Source organism: Dama dama, chromosome 23 (assembly GCF_033118175.1).
Source record: "Dama dama isolate Ldn47 chromosome 23, ASM3311817v1, whole genome shotgun sequence".
Taxonomy (NCBI): Eukaryota; Metazoa; Chordata; class Mammalia; order Artiodactyla; family Cervidae; genus Dama; species Dama dama.
Genome location: NC_083703.1, coordinates 58,351,576 through 58,371,792, shown reverse-complemented (window position 1 = coordinate 58,371,792; position 20,217 = coordinate 58,351,576). Strand labels below are relative to the sequence as shown.

Sequence of the window (20,217 nt, the reverse complement as noted above, 5' to 3'; positions counted from 1 at the left end):
CAGGGATTGAACTCAGGTCTCCTGCACTGCAGGCAGATTCTTTACCATCTGAGCCACCAGGGAAGCCTAGCACATAGAAGAGACTCTAGATATTTGTTGGTTGAATGAATGAATGAGTGGTCATTCAAAGTCATCTGGCCTTAAGCCTCAACCAGTGGAGGAGAGAAGTTTGCCCAGTGCCACCTGGTGGGTAAATGCCTGTGTTTGTAATCTTAGGGAATAGAGCCTGGAAATCAACTCCCTCTTCACCTCCCTGCCCAGTGATCCATTTTCCCATTAAAAACCTCTGTTTGGGGACTTCTCTGGTTGTCTAGTGGCTAAGACTCCAAGCTACCAAGGCAGAGGGGGCCAGGTTCGATCCCTGGCCAGGGAACTAGATCCTGCATGCTGCAACTAAGACCCAGTGAAGCCAAATAACTTTTTTTTTTTAAAGAATGAAATTGTTAAAAACAAACAAACAAACAAAAAACCCCTGTCTGACCCTCTGTTGACAGAACACAGGGCAGCAGGTCCTCTCTGGAAGCTGAGTCCTCTGCATAACTAGTCCAGCTCCATAAAATACCACTGGGATAAAAGATAATTACTGTACTTACAGTGCCATTCAAGTTCAGTTTTAGTGACTTAAAGCTACGCCTAAACCCTTCAGAGGTGACACCCCGTCCTTGGAGCACATGCATCTCCAAGCTGTATCCCTGCCAAGCCCTTCATTGCAGATGCACAGATACCTTCTGTTTCCAATCCTAAGAGCCACCAGAAGAAGGTGAGGGTCCAGGCACCTACCACCCTTAATGACCCAGATCCTCCAGCCACGTTCACACCTGGAAATCAAAGTTAGTTCCTTTTCTTTGCATCCAAATTCACTTTCCTTTTCACACAGGGTTTGGGCTTTTCTCACATCATGAGAGCTATGACAAGAGACGCAGGGGAGAAAGAGCAGGACACAGGGAACCCTCGCCTGCTGCGGGGTCTCTAATTGGAGCAATAATTGATAATTAAGCCGGATGGCGAACAGGCTCCGGAGGGAGGCTTCTAGGGTGCTGCGGGGGTGGCAAGGGGGACTCAGCTTTTTTCTTCCGCCACAAGGCGCAGAGAATGACAATAATTGCTACCTTAGGTGTGTGGAGTGTAGACTATTTGTGAAGGAAGACAAGAGTTCTTTCTGCTGGGACTAAAGAGAGCATAATGGGTGTGTGAAGGCGAGAACTTTCAAGATCCTTAAGCTGAAGCTCCGGTAAGCCATCAAGTACATTCCGTGCAAATTGGCACCTTCAGTTCAAGCCTCCGCGTCTTTGTTGTACAGTCGAGATAATAATCAGCCATGCTGAGAAAAACGGCACACTGGCTGGCAGGGACCGCTCCCCGCACAAAGCCTTCTTTGGTTTAAAAAAAAAAAAAAAAATCATACAATAAAAAAGAAAACTGTTTAAGCTTAAAACACTAAAAGAAGCAGTTGGCTCTAGTTGTTGGGATGTTTTATAAAGCAACAGCAAGATGAAAAAAATAAAAAATCAGAAATCAACTGTCCTGAAATGCTGAGAGAGGGCCAAAAATATTGATATACAGGAACGTGGCAAACCCTCTGCAAGTTATAAACACTGTCTCCGTTTCCCACATCTAATCAACAAACATGGCCTTTTTAATCTCTCAGCTCTCCCTTCAAACTTCCTGTTTGAAATCTGTGCTGCAAAACACGTTTTCCAATAAAATAAAAGCAATAGGTGAATAAATGATGTCTGTCGGAGGTCCAAGAATCTCTTGTTACAAATATCCTAAGGAGATTTCAACCCCTTGAACCAGGAGAGAAGGCAGATGGTATAAAACAAAGAAACACAGGCCACCAGAAGTAAAAAATAAATAGAGTTTCATATATGCACATGTATTTGTTGGTTGAGTACGGTAGGTACACTGGTGAAGAAACTCACCAAGGATAGGGTGGTCATATAAGATATGGATGCCCAGCTACATTTAATAAATACATAATGTCTTAGTATATAGTATAGTATAGGTGTGCTCCATGAAATTATGTTGTGTTGTGTATTTCCATATGTAACCCTACCAATAGAAGGCTCTGGTGAGAATGGGCAAGACTGGCAAACTCTTACTCATCCTTCAAAACCCCACTCACTCATCACCTCCTCTGTACTTTCCTGCCTCATCTGGGGTGCTCTCCTCTTATTGGTGTTTCATCTATCAGGCCTCATTTTCACGTGGCTGCATTCACACCTGTGTGCTTACTTAATAAAACTGGAAGACATTGAGCTTGTTTTCTCATTTCTGCACCTGGCCACATTTTCCAGGGAGCCCTCTAGCTGCACTGGCCTCCTCAGTGGTCCTCAAACACCCTGGGCTTGTTCTGCCTCAGGATCTTGGTCTTGCACCTCTGTCCTCCATAGAAAGGACAAAGGACCCCTTTGCATGGGTGCCTCCCTCCCCAGTTCTGTGCTCAGTCATCCTTTCCTCGGAGAGGCCTTTCCTGACCACCCACTTAGAATAGGCCCTTCACTGGACCTGTCACCTCGAGCCCCCTTCCCTGATTTAAATTTCTTGGCAGCACACATCTCTGCCTAGGGTGACAGTACATTTGTTGATCCATCTTCACTTGCTTCATTGTGTGTCTTCCCTCCAGACAAGTCAGCCCCAGGGGGGCAATGACTTTGTCAGCCTTGTTCCCTCCTGGATCCCCAGGCACGTGGAGGCACTCAGCAAACATTTGAAGAATGAATGAACCCTTGGTGTCTGGCATACAGACATTCAACAAACAAATTTATACTTAATTAATCATTGTAACAAAATCCTCTTAGAAACTTCCCAAGAGAGTAGCAGACTTTGCCCCCTATACAACAGATCCTCTTCTCTTCCTAGTATCCACCATTCACAGTTCTTCCCAGGACACCGTCTCTCCTATCGTAGGAATGGCGACCTCAGAGAGAAGACCAGGCAGGAAACTCCAGGCCCACCTGCATCCCTGTGCACCTGCAGCAATCCAGCCTGCTGGGCCAGCTCGCTCAGCTGTGGCTATGGGGTGCTAACCATCAGGCTGATGAATCCCCACAGCTCTGATTCCAGCCCCTGCCTGGCCCCCTCAGTATTTTGGTTGAAGCAGCAGTAGGGACCACCCAATCCTGGGCCTCCACCCAGCATTTCCAGCAGCAGAGAGGACCATCACACAGCTGACTGTGGGGAACATCATCAAGAGGGGAAGATACATCATCCAAACGCCGTGACAGGTGCTCAAATCTGTGAACACCCCCATGAAGTCAGGGATAGGGAGGGAGGGAGACTTATCTGTCAGGGAGAATCCCCGTGCCCCAGTGAGGAGATGAAAGTGCTCACAGGCTCTCAGTCATCTCGAGATGATCTATCAGTCAGCAAAGCTTGCTGCCTCCTTCTCTCAGCACCGCTAGGCTCTGGATACCTGTGTACCCTGCGGCTGCTCAAGCAGAGGAACCTTCCCCTGTCCTAAGAAGTGGATGCATGTTCTGTTGTTTTAGACACATTTTCAGTCCCAGGCCAATGACAACATGGCGGGATGGAAGCTAGGGCAGGGAGGTCAGTAGGTCAGTCAACAAACACCCCATGAGCATCCCAGTGACAAGGGATTAGTGTTGATGGGCATGAAAGAGAGGTTGGGGTGTGGAGTCGGAAGGCAGTATTATCTTTGAGCTTCATTCGGAGATAATTATACAGAGTGGATGCCAAAGAAATACATGTATAGGTTCTCCAAAAGCCACGTGCGCTGAAATTCACAGCAGCACTTCCGTGGAGGCCCCAAAGATTGGCACCAGTGCCTTCCGCATGGAAGTGACCACACCCTGGGTACTCGCGGCAATACGGATGAACCTCTCAAACGTAATACTGGAACAAGGAAGCCAGAGAAAAACGACACTGGGATGATTTCACTTACAAGTACTAATCATGGTGAAAAAAAGAAAATCTCTGCTAAGAGAAGTCGACAAAAGAGGTGGGCTGGGGTGACCCATTTCGTAATCCAAGCGGCGGTTACAGGAGTCTCTATGACGGAATTTATTAAGCTCGGTACCCTTAGGGTTGGTACACTTGGCTAGTATACTTGCGTGACAGGTCTAAAAGGAGGAGGGGGTGTAAGGTCTTGAGGTCTCCCCGAGGTTTTCCGCAGAGGAGGAGGGCTGAGGCAGCCCCGGACAAAGCAGGTGGGCAGGGAGGCGCGCGAAAAGCGTGTCTGTGGACCGAGGTTGTCCTTAAGAGCCCTGACGCCTGGAGAGGAGAGTCCAGCTGCCCCAATCTCTCCAGGTGTGGCCTGGCTCCGCCTCCGCGGCCCGCGTTGCTCAGCAACCGGTCTCCCAGGAGACGAGACACTGAGCCCGAGGCCTGAGCGCGCGGGGGCGTGCCAAGACCCCAGGCCCCATGGCACAGAAACCGATCAGCACGGCTGCAGCCGAGCGCATGAACCTCGTGGCCCAGGATGCGATCTGGTAACGCCCGGGTCTCGGTAACCCAGTGGACTGGGCCGTTCCCACCTAAAGTGTGCACACCTGGCGGCCTCAGTTTTCCCACCAAGTCCTGGAAGTGGTCGACTTCTGGGCGCTAGGAGCGTGTGCTGGAGGTGGTCAGGGTGCCTTGTGGAAAGGGGGCGTTGACGAAAGAGCCTTTCTCTTTCTCTTCTCCTCGGCGCACCACAAAGGCGTGAAACGTTTTGCATCTGGCTCTACAGCCCTCTGCAAAGCTTTGCTTGTTGAGAACCGACGGTTGAGTGCTTATTTTTAAGATTTACCCAATGTTTTTAAAAATCTTAATATTTGTTCAGTTCGAAGGAGAGCACTTTACATTTACTCTTGCTTATCCTGGTTTTTTAACAAGAAGTTTTAAAGAATTAAATCCATTTTCTAAAAGATTCGTATTCAGTAGACATCTATAATGGATGTTTCTATTTGCCTTTCTGTCCCATTGCTAGGTAATATCCCATCTCTTTGAAGTTTTAACCAATATGGAAAGTGACTAATTTAGATGCAAGTAAGGAAATACAGTGTTAGTCACTCAGTAGCGTCCAGCTCTTTGCAACTCCATGAGCTGTAACCTGCCAGGCTCCTCTGTCCACAGAATTCTCCAAGCAAGAATACTGAACTGAGTAGCCATTTCCCTTCTCCAGGTGATATATAGCAACAACAAACCATCTCTGCTAACCTCTTAAACTTCAGTTATCCTATTTTCATCTCTTAAGACTTTTACCATTTCCTTGAAAATCCTGTAATAGTCACTTCATATTTTTCTTTAAATTAGCTTGCTTTTACCTAATGAACTTCTTTTTATAGAAAACTTTATATCACTCTTGAAAATGCAAAGCCAGTATTATTTGCAATAAATATATGCTATTTTTTTTAATATTTATTTTTATCTAAGTACCCACAGTAGGAAATATTATACTACCATAGCAGGGTCTGTTTCCTCTGCCTAGTATGCCCTTTTTTCTCTTTCCCCACCAAACAAACTCCTACTCATCCTTCAGGACCCAAATCAGATGGCCCATCCTTGGTGAACAGAGCCAGTTAAGCCCTTAGACTCTTCTGCCCCATGTCAAAGTGGCTAATGAGCACTTGATAGGTAACTATTCCAAATTGAAACGAGCTGTAAATGTAAAACACTAGATTTCAAAAACTTCATGCCCCTAAAAAGTGACACCAAAATTAAGTTTACCTGTTTACTTTCACTTTTTAAAAAATGTGCCTCTCAGTTCAGTTCTGTCACTCAGTCATTTCTGACTCATTGTGACCCCATGAACCACAGCACGCCAGGCCTCCCTGTCCATCACAAACTCCCGGAGTCCACCCAAACCCATGTCCATTGAGTTGGTGATGCCATCCAACCATCTCATTCTCTGTTGTTCCCTTCTCCTCCTGCCCTCAATCTTTCCCAGCATCAGGGTCTTTTCCAATAAGTCAACTCTTCGCATCAGGTGGCTAAAGTATTAGAGTTTCAGTTTCAACATCAGTCCTTCCAGTGAACACCCAGGACTGATCTCCTTTAGGATGGACTGGTTGGATCTCTTTGCAGTCCAAGGGACTCCCAAAGAGTCTTCTCCAACACCACAGTTCAAAAGCATCAATTCTTTGGTGCTCCAGCTTTCTTTATAGTCCAACTCTCACATCCATACACGACCACTGGAAAAACCATAGCCTTGACTAGATGGACCTTTGTTGGCAAAGTAATGTCTCTGCTTTTTAATATGCTGTGTAGGTTGGTCATAACTTTCCTTCCAAGGAGAAAGTGTCTTTTAATTTCATGGCTGCAATCACAATCTGCAGTGATTTTGGAGCCCCCCAAAAATAAAGTCAGCCACTGTTTCCACTGTTTCCCCATCTATTTGCCATGAAGTGATGGGACTGGATGCCATGATCTTAGTTTATTTTCACTTTTAAAAAAATGTGGCTCTAGAACATTTTAAATACATATATGGCTCATATTTTTGTCTCATGTTACAGTTTCTTTAGAAACAGACTCAGCTTTAGCTGCTCACTGATTCCTAAAATGTCGATGTTCACTCTTGCCATCTCCTGTTTGACCACTTCCGATTTACCTTGATTCATGGACCTAACATTCCAGGTTCCTATGCAATATTATTCTTTATAGCATCGGACTTTACTTCCATCACCAGTCACATCCACAACTGGGCATTGTTTTTGCATTGGCTCCGTCTCTTCATTCTTTCTGGAGTTATTTCTCCACTTTTCTCCAGTAACATATTGGGCACCTACTGACCTGGGGAGTTCATCTTTTAGTGTCCTATCTTTTTTGCCTTTTCATACTGTTCATGGGGTTCTCAAGAATCCTGAAGTGGTTTACCATTCCCTTCTCCAGTGGATCACATTTTGTCAGAACACTTCACCATGACCCATCCATCATGGGTGTCCCTACATGGCATGGCTCATAGTTTCATTGAGTTAGACAAGGCTGTGGTCCATATGATCAGTTTGACTAGTTTTCTGTGATTGTGGTTTTCATTCTTTCTTTCCTCTGAGGGATAAGGATAAGAGGCTTATGAAAGTTTCCTGATGGGAGAGACTGACTGTGGGGAAAACTGGGTCTTGTTCAAATGGGCAGGGCCATGTTCATCCAAAAAAAGATGTCCTTTTCATTATAGGGGACTGGAATGCAAAAATAGGAAATCAAGAGATACCTGGAGCAACAGGCAAATTTGGCCTTGGAGTACAAAATGAGGCTAACAGAGTTTTGCTAAGAGAACACACTGGTCATAGCAAACACTCTCTTCCAACAACACATGTAGAGAAGACTCTACACGTGGACATCACCTGATGATCAATACCAAAATCAGATTGATTACATTCTTTGCAGCTGAAGATGGAGAAGTTCTATACAGTCAGCAAAAACAAGATCCAGAGCAGACTGTGGCTCAGATCGGGAACTCCTTATTGCCAAATTCAGACTTAAATTGAAGAAAGTAGGGAAAACCACAAGACCATTCAGGTATGACCTAAATCAAATCCCTTATGATTATACAGTGGAAGTGACAAATAGATTCAAGGGATTAGATCTGATAGACAGAGTGCCTGAAGAACTGTGGATGGAGGTTCATGACACTGTATAGGAGGCAGTGATCAAGACCATCTCCAAGAAAAAGAAATGCAGAAAGGCAAAATGGTTGTCTGTGGAGTCCTTACAAATAGCGGAGAAAAGAAGAGAAGGGAAAGGCAAAGGAGAAAAGAAAAGATATACCTATTTGAATGCAGAGTGCCAAAGAATAGCAAGGAGAGATAAATAAGCCTTCCTCAGTGATCAATGCAAAGAAATAGAGGAAAAAAATAGAATGTGAAAGACTGGAGATCTCTTCAAGAAAATTAGAGATACCAAGAGACAGAAATAGTATGGACCTAACAGAAGCAGAAGATATTAAGAAGAGGTGGCAAGAATACACAGAAGAACTATACAAAAAAGATCTTCATGACCCAGATAATCACGATGGTGTGATCACTCACCTAGAAACAGACATCCTGGAATGCAAAGTCAAATGGGCCTTAGGAAGCATGACTACAAACAAAGCTAGTGAAAGTGATGGAATTCCAGTTGAGCTATTTCAAATCCTAAAAGATGATGCTGTGAAAATGTTGCACTCATTATACCAGCAAATTTGAAAAATTCAGCAGTGGCCACAGGACTGGAAAAGGTCAGTTTTCATTCCAATCCCCAAAAAAGGCAATGCCAAAGAATATTCAAACTACTGCACAATTGCACTCATCTCACATGTTAGCAAAGTAATGCTCAAAATTCTCCAAGCCAGGCTTCAACGGTACATGAACCATGAACTTCCAGATGTTCATGCTGGATTTAGAAAAGGCAAAGAAGCCAGAGATCAAATTGCCAACATCCGTTGGATCATTGAAAAAGCAAGAGAGTTCCTGAAAAACATCTACTTCTGCTTTATTGACAACGCCAAAGCCTTTGACAATGTGGGTCATAACAAACTGTGGAAAATTCTTAAAGAGATGGGAATACCAGATGACCTTACCTGCCTCCTGAGAAATCTGTATGCAGGTCAAGAAGCAACAGTTAGAACTGGACATGGAACAACAGACTGGTTCCAATTAGGGAAAGCAGTATATCAAGGCTGTATATTGTCACCCTGCTTATTTAACTTATATGCAGAGTACCTCATGCGAAATGCCAGGCTGGATGAAGCACAGGCTGGAATCAAGATTGCTGGGAGAAATATCAATAACTTCAGATATGCAGATGATACCACCCTTACGGCAGAAAGTGAAGAACTAAAGAGATTCTTGATGAAAGTGAAAGAGGAGAGTGAAAAAGTTGGCTTAAAACTCAACATTCAGAAAACTAAGATCATGGCATCCAGTTCCATCACTTCATGGCAAATAGATGGGGAAACAATGGAAAAAGTGACAGACTTTATTTTTGGGGGGCTCCAAAATCACTGCAGATGGTGATTGCAGCCATGAAATTAAAAGACGCTTGCTCCTTCGAAGAAAAGCTATGGCCAACCTAGACAGCATATTAAAAAACAGAGACATTACTTTGCTGATAAAGGTCCATCTAGTCAAAGCTATGGTTTTTCCAGTGGTCGTGTATGGTTGTGAGAGTTGGACCATAAAGAAAGCTGAGCACTGAAGAATTGATGCTTTTGAATTGTGGTGTTGGAGTAGACTCTTGAGAGTCCTTTGAAGTGCAAGGAGATCAAACCAGTCAATCCTAAAGGAAATCAGTCCTGAATATTCATTGGAAGGATTGATGCTAAAGCTTAAGCCCCAATACTTTGGCCACTGATGTGAAGAACTGACTCATTGGAAAAGACCCTGATGCTGGGAAGGATTGAAGGCGGGAGAAGAAGGGGACGACAGAGGATGAGATGGTTGGATGGCATCACTAACTCGATGGATATGAGTTTGAGCAAGCTCTGAGAGTTGGTGATGGACAGGGAAGCCTGGCGTACTGCAGTCCATGGGGTCTCAAAGAATCGGACATGACTGAATGATTTAACTGAACTGATTTAGGTGCTCAGCCCCTGGGGAAATAGCTTGGGCCTCAGAAGCTGTTGAGACATTAGAGGGGGCTTGGGGTGCAGACCCTGGTTTCAAAATAGGAAAGGAAACTTGAAAATCAAAATGAATAAATATTTAATCAGTTTTTTTAATCAGTTTTTTTGCAAAAGACACACCTGCACTTCAACTGGAACTCACCTCAGCTCGTGGGTAGTTATGTATAAATTATATTACATGTGCAGCAAAAGCAGGGCCAGGATTAGGGTGGGACAAACGAGGGGCCTGGGGTGCATGTTTAAGGAGGGCTCCATGTCAAGGTTATGCAGGTTCTGGCTCTGCCCTTGAAGGAACTGGGAATGGGTGCCTCCTTAAATTTTGCACCCTAGTACCTCACTCTGCCCTGGTCCTTGCTCTGAAAACAAAGGAAATTTACTTGTACCTCCATCATGACTTACCACTCCCCCATTACTGTAGGTCCAAGGGCCCTAAAATAAGGGATCCAGTATCGAGATGACCCCTAGGGCAGAGGCAGCCCCAGTCTTGTCTGGTGGTGATGTACCATCCAATCAGCATCTCTGGTTCTGAGACACGTGTCTCCCTTTCATGAGTGACAATCCCCCAGAGACAGGGCCTTCCACTCCCTCCCTATCTTGGAATCATCACTCAGTCCAGGTGCATCGATGAAGGTCAAATTCTCCCCAGGGCACCTTTTAGGGTTTGCTATGTCAACCCTTTTCAAATGTTGTACATCACTTAAGAACTTTTTTTTTTCTTCAGGAAATATCGCCTGAAGGCTGAAAATGAAGCACGGCAAAACTGGGCCCAGAACTGGGGATTTTTATCAACCCCCCTCGAGGAGGTAAATGTAGAGTTGATGACCCTGGAGGTTATAGACCCAATCATTTCCAAGAATAAATGGTTATGAAGTGTTTAATTTAAAGGAATAAATTTATAGAGCATGTTATAGATGAAGATGGCTGACACCTGAAATTTCCTTTGATTTACAAATTTATTGAGCTTTTACTACATGCCAGGCACATTCTAGGTGCTTCATCCAAACCAGCTCATTGAATCCATAAGACAACCCCTGTGCAGAGAAGGATGCTATTTGAGCCCCATTTTACAAATGAGGGATTTGAGCTCAAAAAAGTACAAAGTCACACAGCTAAGAAAGGCACCAAAGGGAGATGTTGGTCTGGTTGATTACAGGGCTCCTCAACCTTGGCTTTGCCATCTGTAAAATGGGGTGATAGTCCTCACTGCCTCATTGAGTGACTGTGAGGTTCCGAGGGAAAGAGAGGAGAGGCCAAGTAAGTATCTGCAGGATTATTAGGAAAATAACTCTTGGTATTTCCTACAACAGAAATGAGGGAAAGGACCAGAGATAATAAATAGGGAGTATTGGGGATGCCAGCCAATACCTCTGACCCCAGCCAGAGGCACCATCATCAGCCCTGCTGAGGGCTCCCAGGCAAGACAGACTCAGCTACATTTTCCGATTGTTCAAGAGAGTCTGGAAATTCAGATGCTTTAATGAAAATGTCTGAGTCTAGAATAGTGGCTCCATTTATAAAACAACATATAAAGACCCACATATATGTGGGCTTGTGTGGGCTTCACCAGGATGGTGGCCAGCAGTTTGCAACCTTCCACGAGATCCCTAGGACACAACATGAGGAAACCACATTTCTCTAGAAGGAGGCAGAATCACTCAAGGGCCACATAATTCAAAACGTACTTGATTCAAGACAGTATAAACCCCCTTTGTAATTCACCCTGTCCCACTGGCTCTGAAATTATGCCATTCTTAATGAGCTTTCTTAATACTTGGAGAGTTACACAATTTGAAATTTTATGCATAAAATGAGTCCTTATTAATATGATATGCATAAAAGAATCTGTATTAATAGTCTTCATGTGTAATTAAATCAGGATTTTGAAGAGTTCAAAATTGCTTTAAAAATTAAAAGTGGGGGGTTGGGGGCTGTCCTCATAGTTTAGAGGTTGATCCTGAACCTTGCTGGCAGGTTTTTAGTTTAAGTCCATAACCTGTAACATGTTCTCACATTATGGGCGGGGCAGTAAATGGGCAGTCTGCGAGAGCCTGGGCCTGAGCTGGGCTGCCTGCAAGTCCCCACTCTGCCCCTTTCTAACATTGGCCTGAGTCCCGCCTTTGTCACCTGTGAAGAGTCTTGTTCTGGGGGGACTGTGAAAGGCCCCTCAGCCTGTGGGGCCCCACCTCTGGGGATTGTGTTTCAGCTGATCAAGTGTGAAGAAGAACCAGCCACCTCAAAGCCCAAAATCGAGCTTCCTGAGCGGTTCCGCATCCGGCCGGTGACCCCAGTGGAGAAATACATCAAGGTTCGCAAAGTCTTTTAAGTACTTGTTTTCCTAAGTAAGAAATCCACCCCACCAGAAACGGTGTTGCTTCAGGTGGGCCAAGCCTTGGGCACAGGTAAGGATACAGCAGTACCCAGGCCACAGGGACATGGGTTTCCAGTCCTTCCTAAGCCCACACGTGGGAGACACAGCAGGTTACTGGTCCCTATATGTGCAGGACCTTGGAGTCTAGAGGAAGGAACTGGGATCTGAGCCTGATTTGCAGAGGGAAGCAGGGCCGCGGAATATTGAGAACTGCCTTCGTAAAAGGTCACTCTTGTTGCTGAGTGAGTGACCAGGTCATCCAGAGGGGAGAAGACATAGATGGTGTTCCCACCAAAGACCAGTCAGATGTGAATGTGGGGTAGATGTCTCTAGAAGTTTCTGAGTTCTGTATATCCCTGGTCTCCTCTCATGGGAAAAGTGAAAGTGTTAGTGGCTTAGTTGTATCTGACTCTTTGTGATCCCATGAACTGTAGCCTGCCAAGCTCCTCTATCCATAAGATTCTCCAGTCAAGAATACTGGAGGGGGTACCCATTTCCTCCTTCAGAGGATCTTCCCAACCCAGGGATCAAACCCAGGTCTCCTGCCTTGCAGGCAGATTCTTTATGGTCTGAGCCACCAAGAAAGCCCTTCTCATGGGTCTGTCACTTTAATCCTGGGTTCTGCTCTCCATCCAGCTATGGAGCAGGCACTTCTGTGTCCCAATGTGGGGAGGGGATGAAAACTCAGGATGAAGGAGGCCAGGGATGGGTGAGTTCGATTCTGGGTTTTCTTTCTCTGACACCCTCAGGGTCAGATGGGATGGCCAGCTTGTTTGAATTAGGCGCTCAATGGGTACAACCTATTAGCTGGATGAATGAAAGAATGCATTTCACTGAGCTATTGAGAGGGTTCCTCTACTGATTATACGGCAAGAGAGACTTGCTGATTTTTCTAGAAATGCAGCAAAATATAAATCATAAATTAAAATATCCTTATATATACACTGACCCATGGTTAGCATTTTGGGAAGTTCTTCCATATACCTTCTACACCTCCATGTACCACCAATAAATGCTAGCTCATATTCTTTTATAATTGCCCTTTAGTTGCTCCCCACACTGAGTGCTTTACATGGTTATCTTATTTCCACAACATCCCTGGAGAATGAATATAATTGCCATCAAGCCCATTTTGCAGATTGAGGAAACCGAAGCTGACAAAGACTGAACAACTTTTCCAAGGTCAAGTGTGTCTGATTTCAGAGCCCTGCTCTTAAGTGCTATCCTCAGCTACTCCTTCAACACACACACACACACACACACACACACACGCATGCACAAACTCATACACACATGCATGTATACATATTTAAAAATAAAATTCCATAGACTGCTTTGTAATCTTTTTTCATTCAACAATATATCCTATTTATCTTTCCATGCAGTTACCCATAGCATTCCGAATCATTAATATATTAATGACTGCATTTTTCTCAATTGTATGGATCGACCATAATTTATATAACCCTTCTCTTAACCCTGGATGGGCTTCCCTGGTGGCTCAGCTGGTAATGAATCTGCCTGCAATGCAGGAGACCCGGTTTCAAGCCCTGGGTCAGGAAGATCCCCTGGAGAAGGGAAGGGCTATCCACTCTGGTTATCTTGCCTGGGAAATCCCATTGACAGAGGAGCCTGGTGGCTCTAGTTCAAGGGGTCACAAAGAGTCGGACACAACTGAGCAGCTAATATACACAGTTTATACCATATCTTACACATTTTATACCTCGTTTTTCTCTTAGCAGTTTATCCTCCAAGTCATTCCATCTCAGAACACACAGCTGCCTCCGTCTTTTACACTGTTGTGTAGTTTTCCATGGTGTGGAGGGGCCATGACCGAATGGGTCTTCAGGGGATGGACACGTAGGCTGTGTCCAGGCATGTGCTGTCACACACAGGGCTGCAGTCAGTCTCCCACGCTAATCTTGGCACGTGCACGTGCACGTGCAGGTATTAGGATGTCTTAGGATAAATGCTGAGGGCCGGATTGTCAGGTTAAAGCGTGTTTGCGTTTTCCTTTTTCATAGATAGTGGTAATGTTGCCCTTCACAGGTTCTCCCTCTAGACCCTTGTTGACGGTGGTGTCTTCATCTCTTTGCCAGTCTGATGGGTGAAGTGTGAGCTCCCGGGGTGGATTCTGACTGCATTTCTCTTACAAGCTGGACTTGAAAGCTAGTCTGTGTGCCTGACAGCCAGTCTGGACCAGCATTGTAGAGAACTTGCTGGCTGGAGGAAACTGGCCCCTCCAGCATCTGTTCATGACCCTCCCTGCGTGGGGCCTCTCAGGAGATTAATGTTAATAGTTCATCAAGAACATATGTGAAGGGGCTTCATCCACCAGTGGCAGCTGGCCCACCAGGACTGTCCCCTCTCGCCACCGCCTCACTCAGAGATCCTTTGAGCTAAGCGTGAACTCATAACCCCAAGCATATTAAACCTCTTCATCTCAGTTCTTCTGCTTGAACGAATATTCCTCACTGCTGTCTTGGTTCAAATCCCCTGATAAGAGCAGAACAGAAGGTTATTTCAAATAGAAAGGCAAAACCTGCATAAGCATTCACCCTCATTTTCCAAAAACTTTTCAGATTTCAAGGAATTGAAAAATGAAATTGTGTTTTTTTCATTTCAGATAGAATCCCATTTCCTTTTTGGTTTTTAATTAAAATCAATTTTTTTCACTCCTGTGGTATCTATGGTTTGGTGTGTGTGTCAATGTGTGTGTGTTTACACACGTATCATAAAGCCTTCTAATCAAACCTGGAAGGTCTATAACTGCCAGGATACCATCTGACAATATTGCCATATATTTTATACTGTAAACTGTGGCTTCCCTGGTGCCTCAGTGGTAGTGAACCTGCCTGCCAATGCAGGAGATACAGGAGATACAGGTTTGATCCCTGGGTCGCCGATCCCCTGGAGAAGGAAATGGCAACCCACTCCAGTATTCTTGCCTGGAGAATCCCATGGACAGAGGAGCCTGGCGGGCTACAGTCCATGGGGTCATAAAGAGTCAGACACGACTTAGCAACTGAACAACAACTATGAATTATAATATTCTATATGTCTGCACCTTGCTTTTGTTTCTCTTTTTTTGCTCTTTTACCAAATAAAAGTTATTTTACTGGCGGTCATGAATTAAATATGTTAAACATTACGAGATAAAAAGACATGTTTGATGATCGATCATTACTTTCAAGGAACATGTGATCTCTGAGTCCAGCAGGTCGGAGCGTGCCTACATTCAGTGAAGCTTACTTAGGGACACTGGCTCTTCTTTCTGTCTTTTCTGATTTTTTTTCTTCGTTTTATTGAGCTATAATTGACATACATCACTGAGTAAGTATAAAATACACAGCATCAGAAGTTGACTTACATATGTCATGAAATGATTATCACACTTGGATTAGTAAAGATCCATCATCTCATACAGATACAAAATTTAAGAACTAGAGAAACCTTCCTCCTTGTGATGAGAATTCTTAGGATTTATTCTCTTAATTGTAACTGTTTTTGTATATAATGTAGAGCAGCATTCATTATATTTATCATGTTGTACATTACATCCCTAGTATTTTTTATCTTATAGCTCGAAGCTTGTACCTTTTGACCACCTTCATCCTATCCCCCTCCTCTCCAGCCTTTCCTCTGGTAACCTCAAAACTGATCTCTTTTCCTATGAGTTTGTTTTAGAAGTATAATTGACCTACAACACTGTTAGTTTCTGTTATACAGCATAGTCATTCAGTGTTTCTAAACATTTCAAAATGATCACAAGTCTAGTTATGATCTGTCACCACACAAAGATATTACATAATTACTGACTATATTCCCCACACTGTACGTTTCATTCCATGACTCATTTATTTTGTAGCTGGAAGTCTGTACCTCTTAATCTCCCTCACCTATTTCTCTCCTCCTCCACCTCCCCTCTGGCAACTACCTGTGTGTTCTCTGTTTCTGTGACTGTTTCTGTTGGACATTTGTTTTTTAGCGTCCATATGTAAGTGAAATCATGCAGTGCTTGTCTTTCTCTGTCTGACTTATTTCACTGCTAAGAATTTTTCTAGGCCCACCTATGTAGTCACCAGTGGGAAGATTTCATTAATTTTATTGCTGAGTAATATCACATTGTGTGTACAGACCACATCTTTATTCATTCATCTATTGATGGCACTTAGGTTGCTTCCTTATCTTGGCTATTGTAAATGATGGTTCAGTTAACATTTATCGTTGTTTAATCTCTAAGTCATGGCCAACTCTTTGTGACCCCATGAACTGCAGCACACCAGGCTCCTCTGTCCTCCACTATATCCCAGAGTTTGCTCAAACTCATATCCATTGAGTCAGTGATGCCATCCAACCGTCTCATCCTCTGTCATCCCCTTCTCCTCCTGCCCTCAATCTTTCCCAGAATCAGGGTCTTTTCCAATGAGTCGGCTCTTCACATCAGGTGGCCTGATGAATATTCAGGGTTGATTTCCTTTAGGATTGACTGATTTGATCTCCTTGCTGTCCAGGGGACTCTCAAGAGTCTTCTCCAGCACCATAGTTCGAAAGCATCAACACTTTGGCGCTCACTCAGCCTTCTTTAACACGTTCAGTTAACATAGAGTTGCAGATATCTTTTTGAATTAGTGCTTTCATTTACTTTAGATAAATATCCAGGAGTGGAATTGTTAGATCCTAAGATAGTTCTACTTTTACTTTTCTGACAAACTGTTTTCCACAGTGACTGCACCAGTTTACATTCCACCAACAGTGCATGAGGGTTCCCTTTCCTCCACATCATTGCCAACACGTCACTTGTCCTTTTGATGATGGCCACTCTGACAAGTGTGATGTTTAGTGACACTGAACATTTTCGTGTGACTGTTAACTACCTGTATATCTTCGTTGGGAAAATGTCTACTTGGGTGCTCTGCCTACCTTTCAATCAAGTTGTTTGTTTCTGTGATGCTGAGTTATATGAGTTCTTTGTACATTTTGGATATTAACTCTTAATCGGATACCTTTGCAAATATCTTCCCCCGTTCAGTAGGCGGCCCTTTTGTCCTACTGATAGTTTCCATTTAGTTTGATGTAACACCCACTTGTTTATGTTCCCCTTGCCTTAGGAGACATATCCAAAAAATTATTGCTAAGATCAACATCAAAAAGTGTGCTGCCATTGTTTTCTTCTAGAAGTTTTATTATTTCAGATCTTAGCTTTAAGTCTCTGATCCATTTGAGTTCACTTCTGTGCATGATGTGAGAAGCGGACCAGTTTGCTTCTTTTGCAGGTTATTGTTGTTTTGCCGCCAAGTCATGTCCGACTCTTGTGACCCCATGGACTGTAGCCCGCCTGGCTCCTCTATCCATGGGATTATCCAGGCAAGAGTACTGAAGTGTGGGTTGCCATTTCCTCCTCCAGGGGATATTCCCCACCCAAGGATCGAACCTGTGTCTCCTCCATTGAAGGCAGAGTCTTTACCCACTGGGCCATAGGGTAGCTGTCCAGTTTTCCCAGCTCCATGTATCCCAGAGGATGTCTTTCCCCCACTGTATATCCTGCCTCCTTTCAGGTGGATTAAGGGCCTATAGAAGTGCAAGTTCATTTCTGGGCTCTCTGTTCTATTCCATTGACCTATGTGTCTGTTGGTGGCCTCTACCAGGGTTCTTTCTGTCTTTTCCATACCAGGTCTCACACACCGATCCTGGTGCCTCTGTAGACACACCTCCTGTGGCTGTGGCCCAAAGCAACTCATGCTCTGCCTTTCTATTGCAGGTGCTTCCCTCCCCCCCAGTCCCGAAGACGACGCAGGGCTTCATCGGCTGGCGGTCCGGGGTGCCGGGCCTGAACAAGTGTCTGGAGCATGACTATGAGATCAGAAGCTGCAAAGGGGCATATGCCAAGGAGCTAAACTGGCCGAAACAAGGCATATACTGAGTCCAGCTGGAGACCCCAGCCCCTGGGGAAGGAAGGGCAGGCCGCCAGCCCCAGTGCCCATGCCCAGGAAAGGACAAGCTCCGGACCTCCCCCCGAGGACAGAGTTCCCCCCAACACGTGCTCATGGGATGTTGTTGCAAAGAACACAAAACAGCCTTTAGACATTTTCATCAGTTCTTCCCTTCTGGAACATTCTTATAATGCATTCATTCTTGGCTAATGCGATGAATAAGGCAAAATAGACTCTCTGAATTTTTTTTCATGCCTTGGGAAATTTTAAGGATAGCTTTAAAAGACACAGTGTGATCTCATTTTTAAATATTTGTCTAAACCCTTATTGTCGCCTTCCATCCCCTTTCTCACCACCCTTGTTAAGATGAGGTGGTTGGCCAGGTGTGTCTGTACCCCAGCACCCCTGGGCCTGCTTTTCAGGAGGAAAAACGTGCTCTGAGGACCCCTCCACAGTCATTCCCCAGGGTATCGGCAATATGTCAACAGCTTTAAAGCAGAAACAAGCACAGGATTAGCAGTGAGCACAGATTTCCAGGAAGGATGTGTTTCCCAGTGCTCCCTAGAAACCTCATCCTGACCTGCTCCGCCCCCCACCCACCCACCCACCCACTACAGCAAAGACAGCAGCTGAGCTGGCCAATGTCCTTCCCCTGGGGACCTTTGACATGCACCCCGTGGTCAGCATTTGAGTTCGCTGCCTGTCTCTGAGGCTTTGCTCCAGTTCCTACAAAGGGTGTGGACGTGGGGAGTGGGGCGTCCAGTTGGTGCAAGAGGACCAAGAGGAGCAACCAGCAGGCCCTTCGGCCCCATCAGCTGGACCCCAGGGAGCCGGACAGGGGAGAGTTTACATGTGGCCTATGGAGGCAGGTTTGTGTTTCGTTTCTGAGTAGCAGAGGGTGGTGTCTCCTTCAGCCCTGGGGTGGGCAGGGCAGGGGGCAGCCAGGTCAGTTACCTGCCCTCCATGACGTCACGCTCCTTCCTCCCTTTGGTGGTTCCAGAGTCACTGTTCATGGGGTGGGTTCCTCCCTCTGTTTGCTTGACCGAGGGGCGCTGCAGGCACTTGTACCTGGTGGAATCCAACTGCGAGGCCCACCCATCCACACCGCTCCTGCTCACCTTCCAGTCCAGGTGTGGTGGGTGTGCTTTACCAGTCCAAGAATCCCTCATCTAGAACCTTCCCCTGACCATAGTGTGCTATGCCTCAACTAGCACACTTCTAAAGGGGCTCTGTGACTCTGGGGCACCCAGTGCTACGGGGAGAGGATTCCTGCCGAGTCTGGGCCACCATCCCCTGCAAGTTCTGGGCTCAGTGTCGGAACCCCACAGGCCCTGGGGGAGAATTGCTCTTGTTCGGGGTGCGGTTCTCTATAAATTCTGCAGGATGTTCCCTGAGGGATCGGTCTCCCTGCTGCCCCGGAGATGGGGGCTGGGGCCTGACTGTAGACAGCTGCAGAGCCAGCCGATCAGGCACTGAGAAGAGAGACATAGCACAGAGCCTCCTCCCAGCCATCTCGTTGGTTCTCTGTCCCCCAAGGCTTGCCTGCAAACCAGAGAAGGAAACTCAGGCTCTCACGGGCTGCCTGGCCTGGAAGAACCAGAATACAAGAGAATCATTCTTCAAGAAGCCTCGTCATTCCCTCTGAGCATGGTGCCCACCCTTATCGCCTACCACATGGATCACATGGACCACAGCCACCAGGAAATCCCTCAGTCATCATGCTGATATCCCAAGGACCACACATATAAAGGAGAGATGTCACAGCTCTTCAGGTCCTGAGAAAAAGAGGACCAAGGTATTACAGGATGAACTGTGTACCCCCCAAGAAAGATCTGTCGTCGTTCTAACCTCCAGCACCTGTGAATGTGGCCTGATTTAGAAACAGGGTCATTGCAGAGGGAATTAGTTAAATTAGGATGAAGTCATACTGGAGTTGGGGCGGGGAGACTTAATCCAATATGACTGGTGTCCTTGTAAGAGACACAGGGAGGAGACGGCCAGGTGGAGACACAGACACATGGGGAAGAAGTCGTGTGATGAGGCAGAAATCAGAGTGATGTATCCACAAGCTTCCCTGGTGGATTGATGGTAAAGATTCTGCTTGCCAATGCAGGAGACGTAGGTTCAATCCCTAGGTCAGGGAGATTCCCTAGCGGAGGAAATGGCAACCCATTCCAGTATTCTTGCTGGATTACCCCATGGACGGAGGAGTCTGGTGGGCTAGAGTTCATGGGATTGCAAAGAGTCAGACACAACTGAGTGACTAAACAGCAGCAATCTATAAGCCAAGGATGCTGAGAATCGCCAGCAAATCACCAGAAGCTGGGAATAGACAAGGCAGGATTCCACCCTGCAGGCTGCAGAGGGACCACAGC

The 20,217-nt window shown here is 45.5% G+C and overlaps 1 protein-coding gene across 1 annotated transcript; it reads left to right on the top strand.

Annotated features, from left to right (window-relative positions):
- Positions 1-4,383: 4,383 nt before the first annotated feature.
- Positions 4,384-17,832, top strand: CIMIP1 (ciliary microtubule inner protein 1). Its single transcript, XM_061125911.1, has 4 exons — positions 4,384-4,451; positions 10,263-10,344; positions 11,745-11,846; positions 17,671-17,832. The coding sequence occupies exons 1-4, from the start codon at positions 4,384-4,386 to the stop codon at positions 17,830-17,832; spliced, it is 414 nt and encodes a 137-aa protein (XP_060981894.1).
- The last annotated feature ends 2,385 nt before the right edge of the window (positions 17,833-20,217 follow it).

Coding starts and splice junctions, on each gene's coding strand:
- CIMIP1 (XM_061125911.1), top strand. CDS start 4,384: ATGGCACAGAAACCGATCAGCACGGCTGCAGCCGAGCGCATGAACCTC. Junction 4,452..10,262: donor GTGGCCCAGGATGCGATCTG/GTAACGCCCGGG, acceptor TTTTTTCTTCAG/GAAATATCGCCTGAAGGCTG. Junction 11,847..17,670: donor CAGTGGAGAAATACATCAAG/GTTCGCAAAGTC, acceptor TTTCTATTGCAG/GTGCTTCCCTCCCCCCCAGT.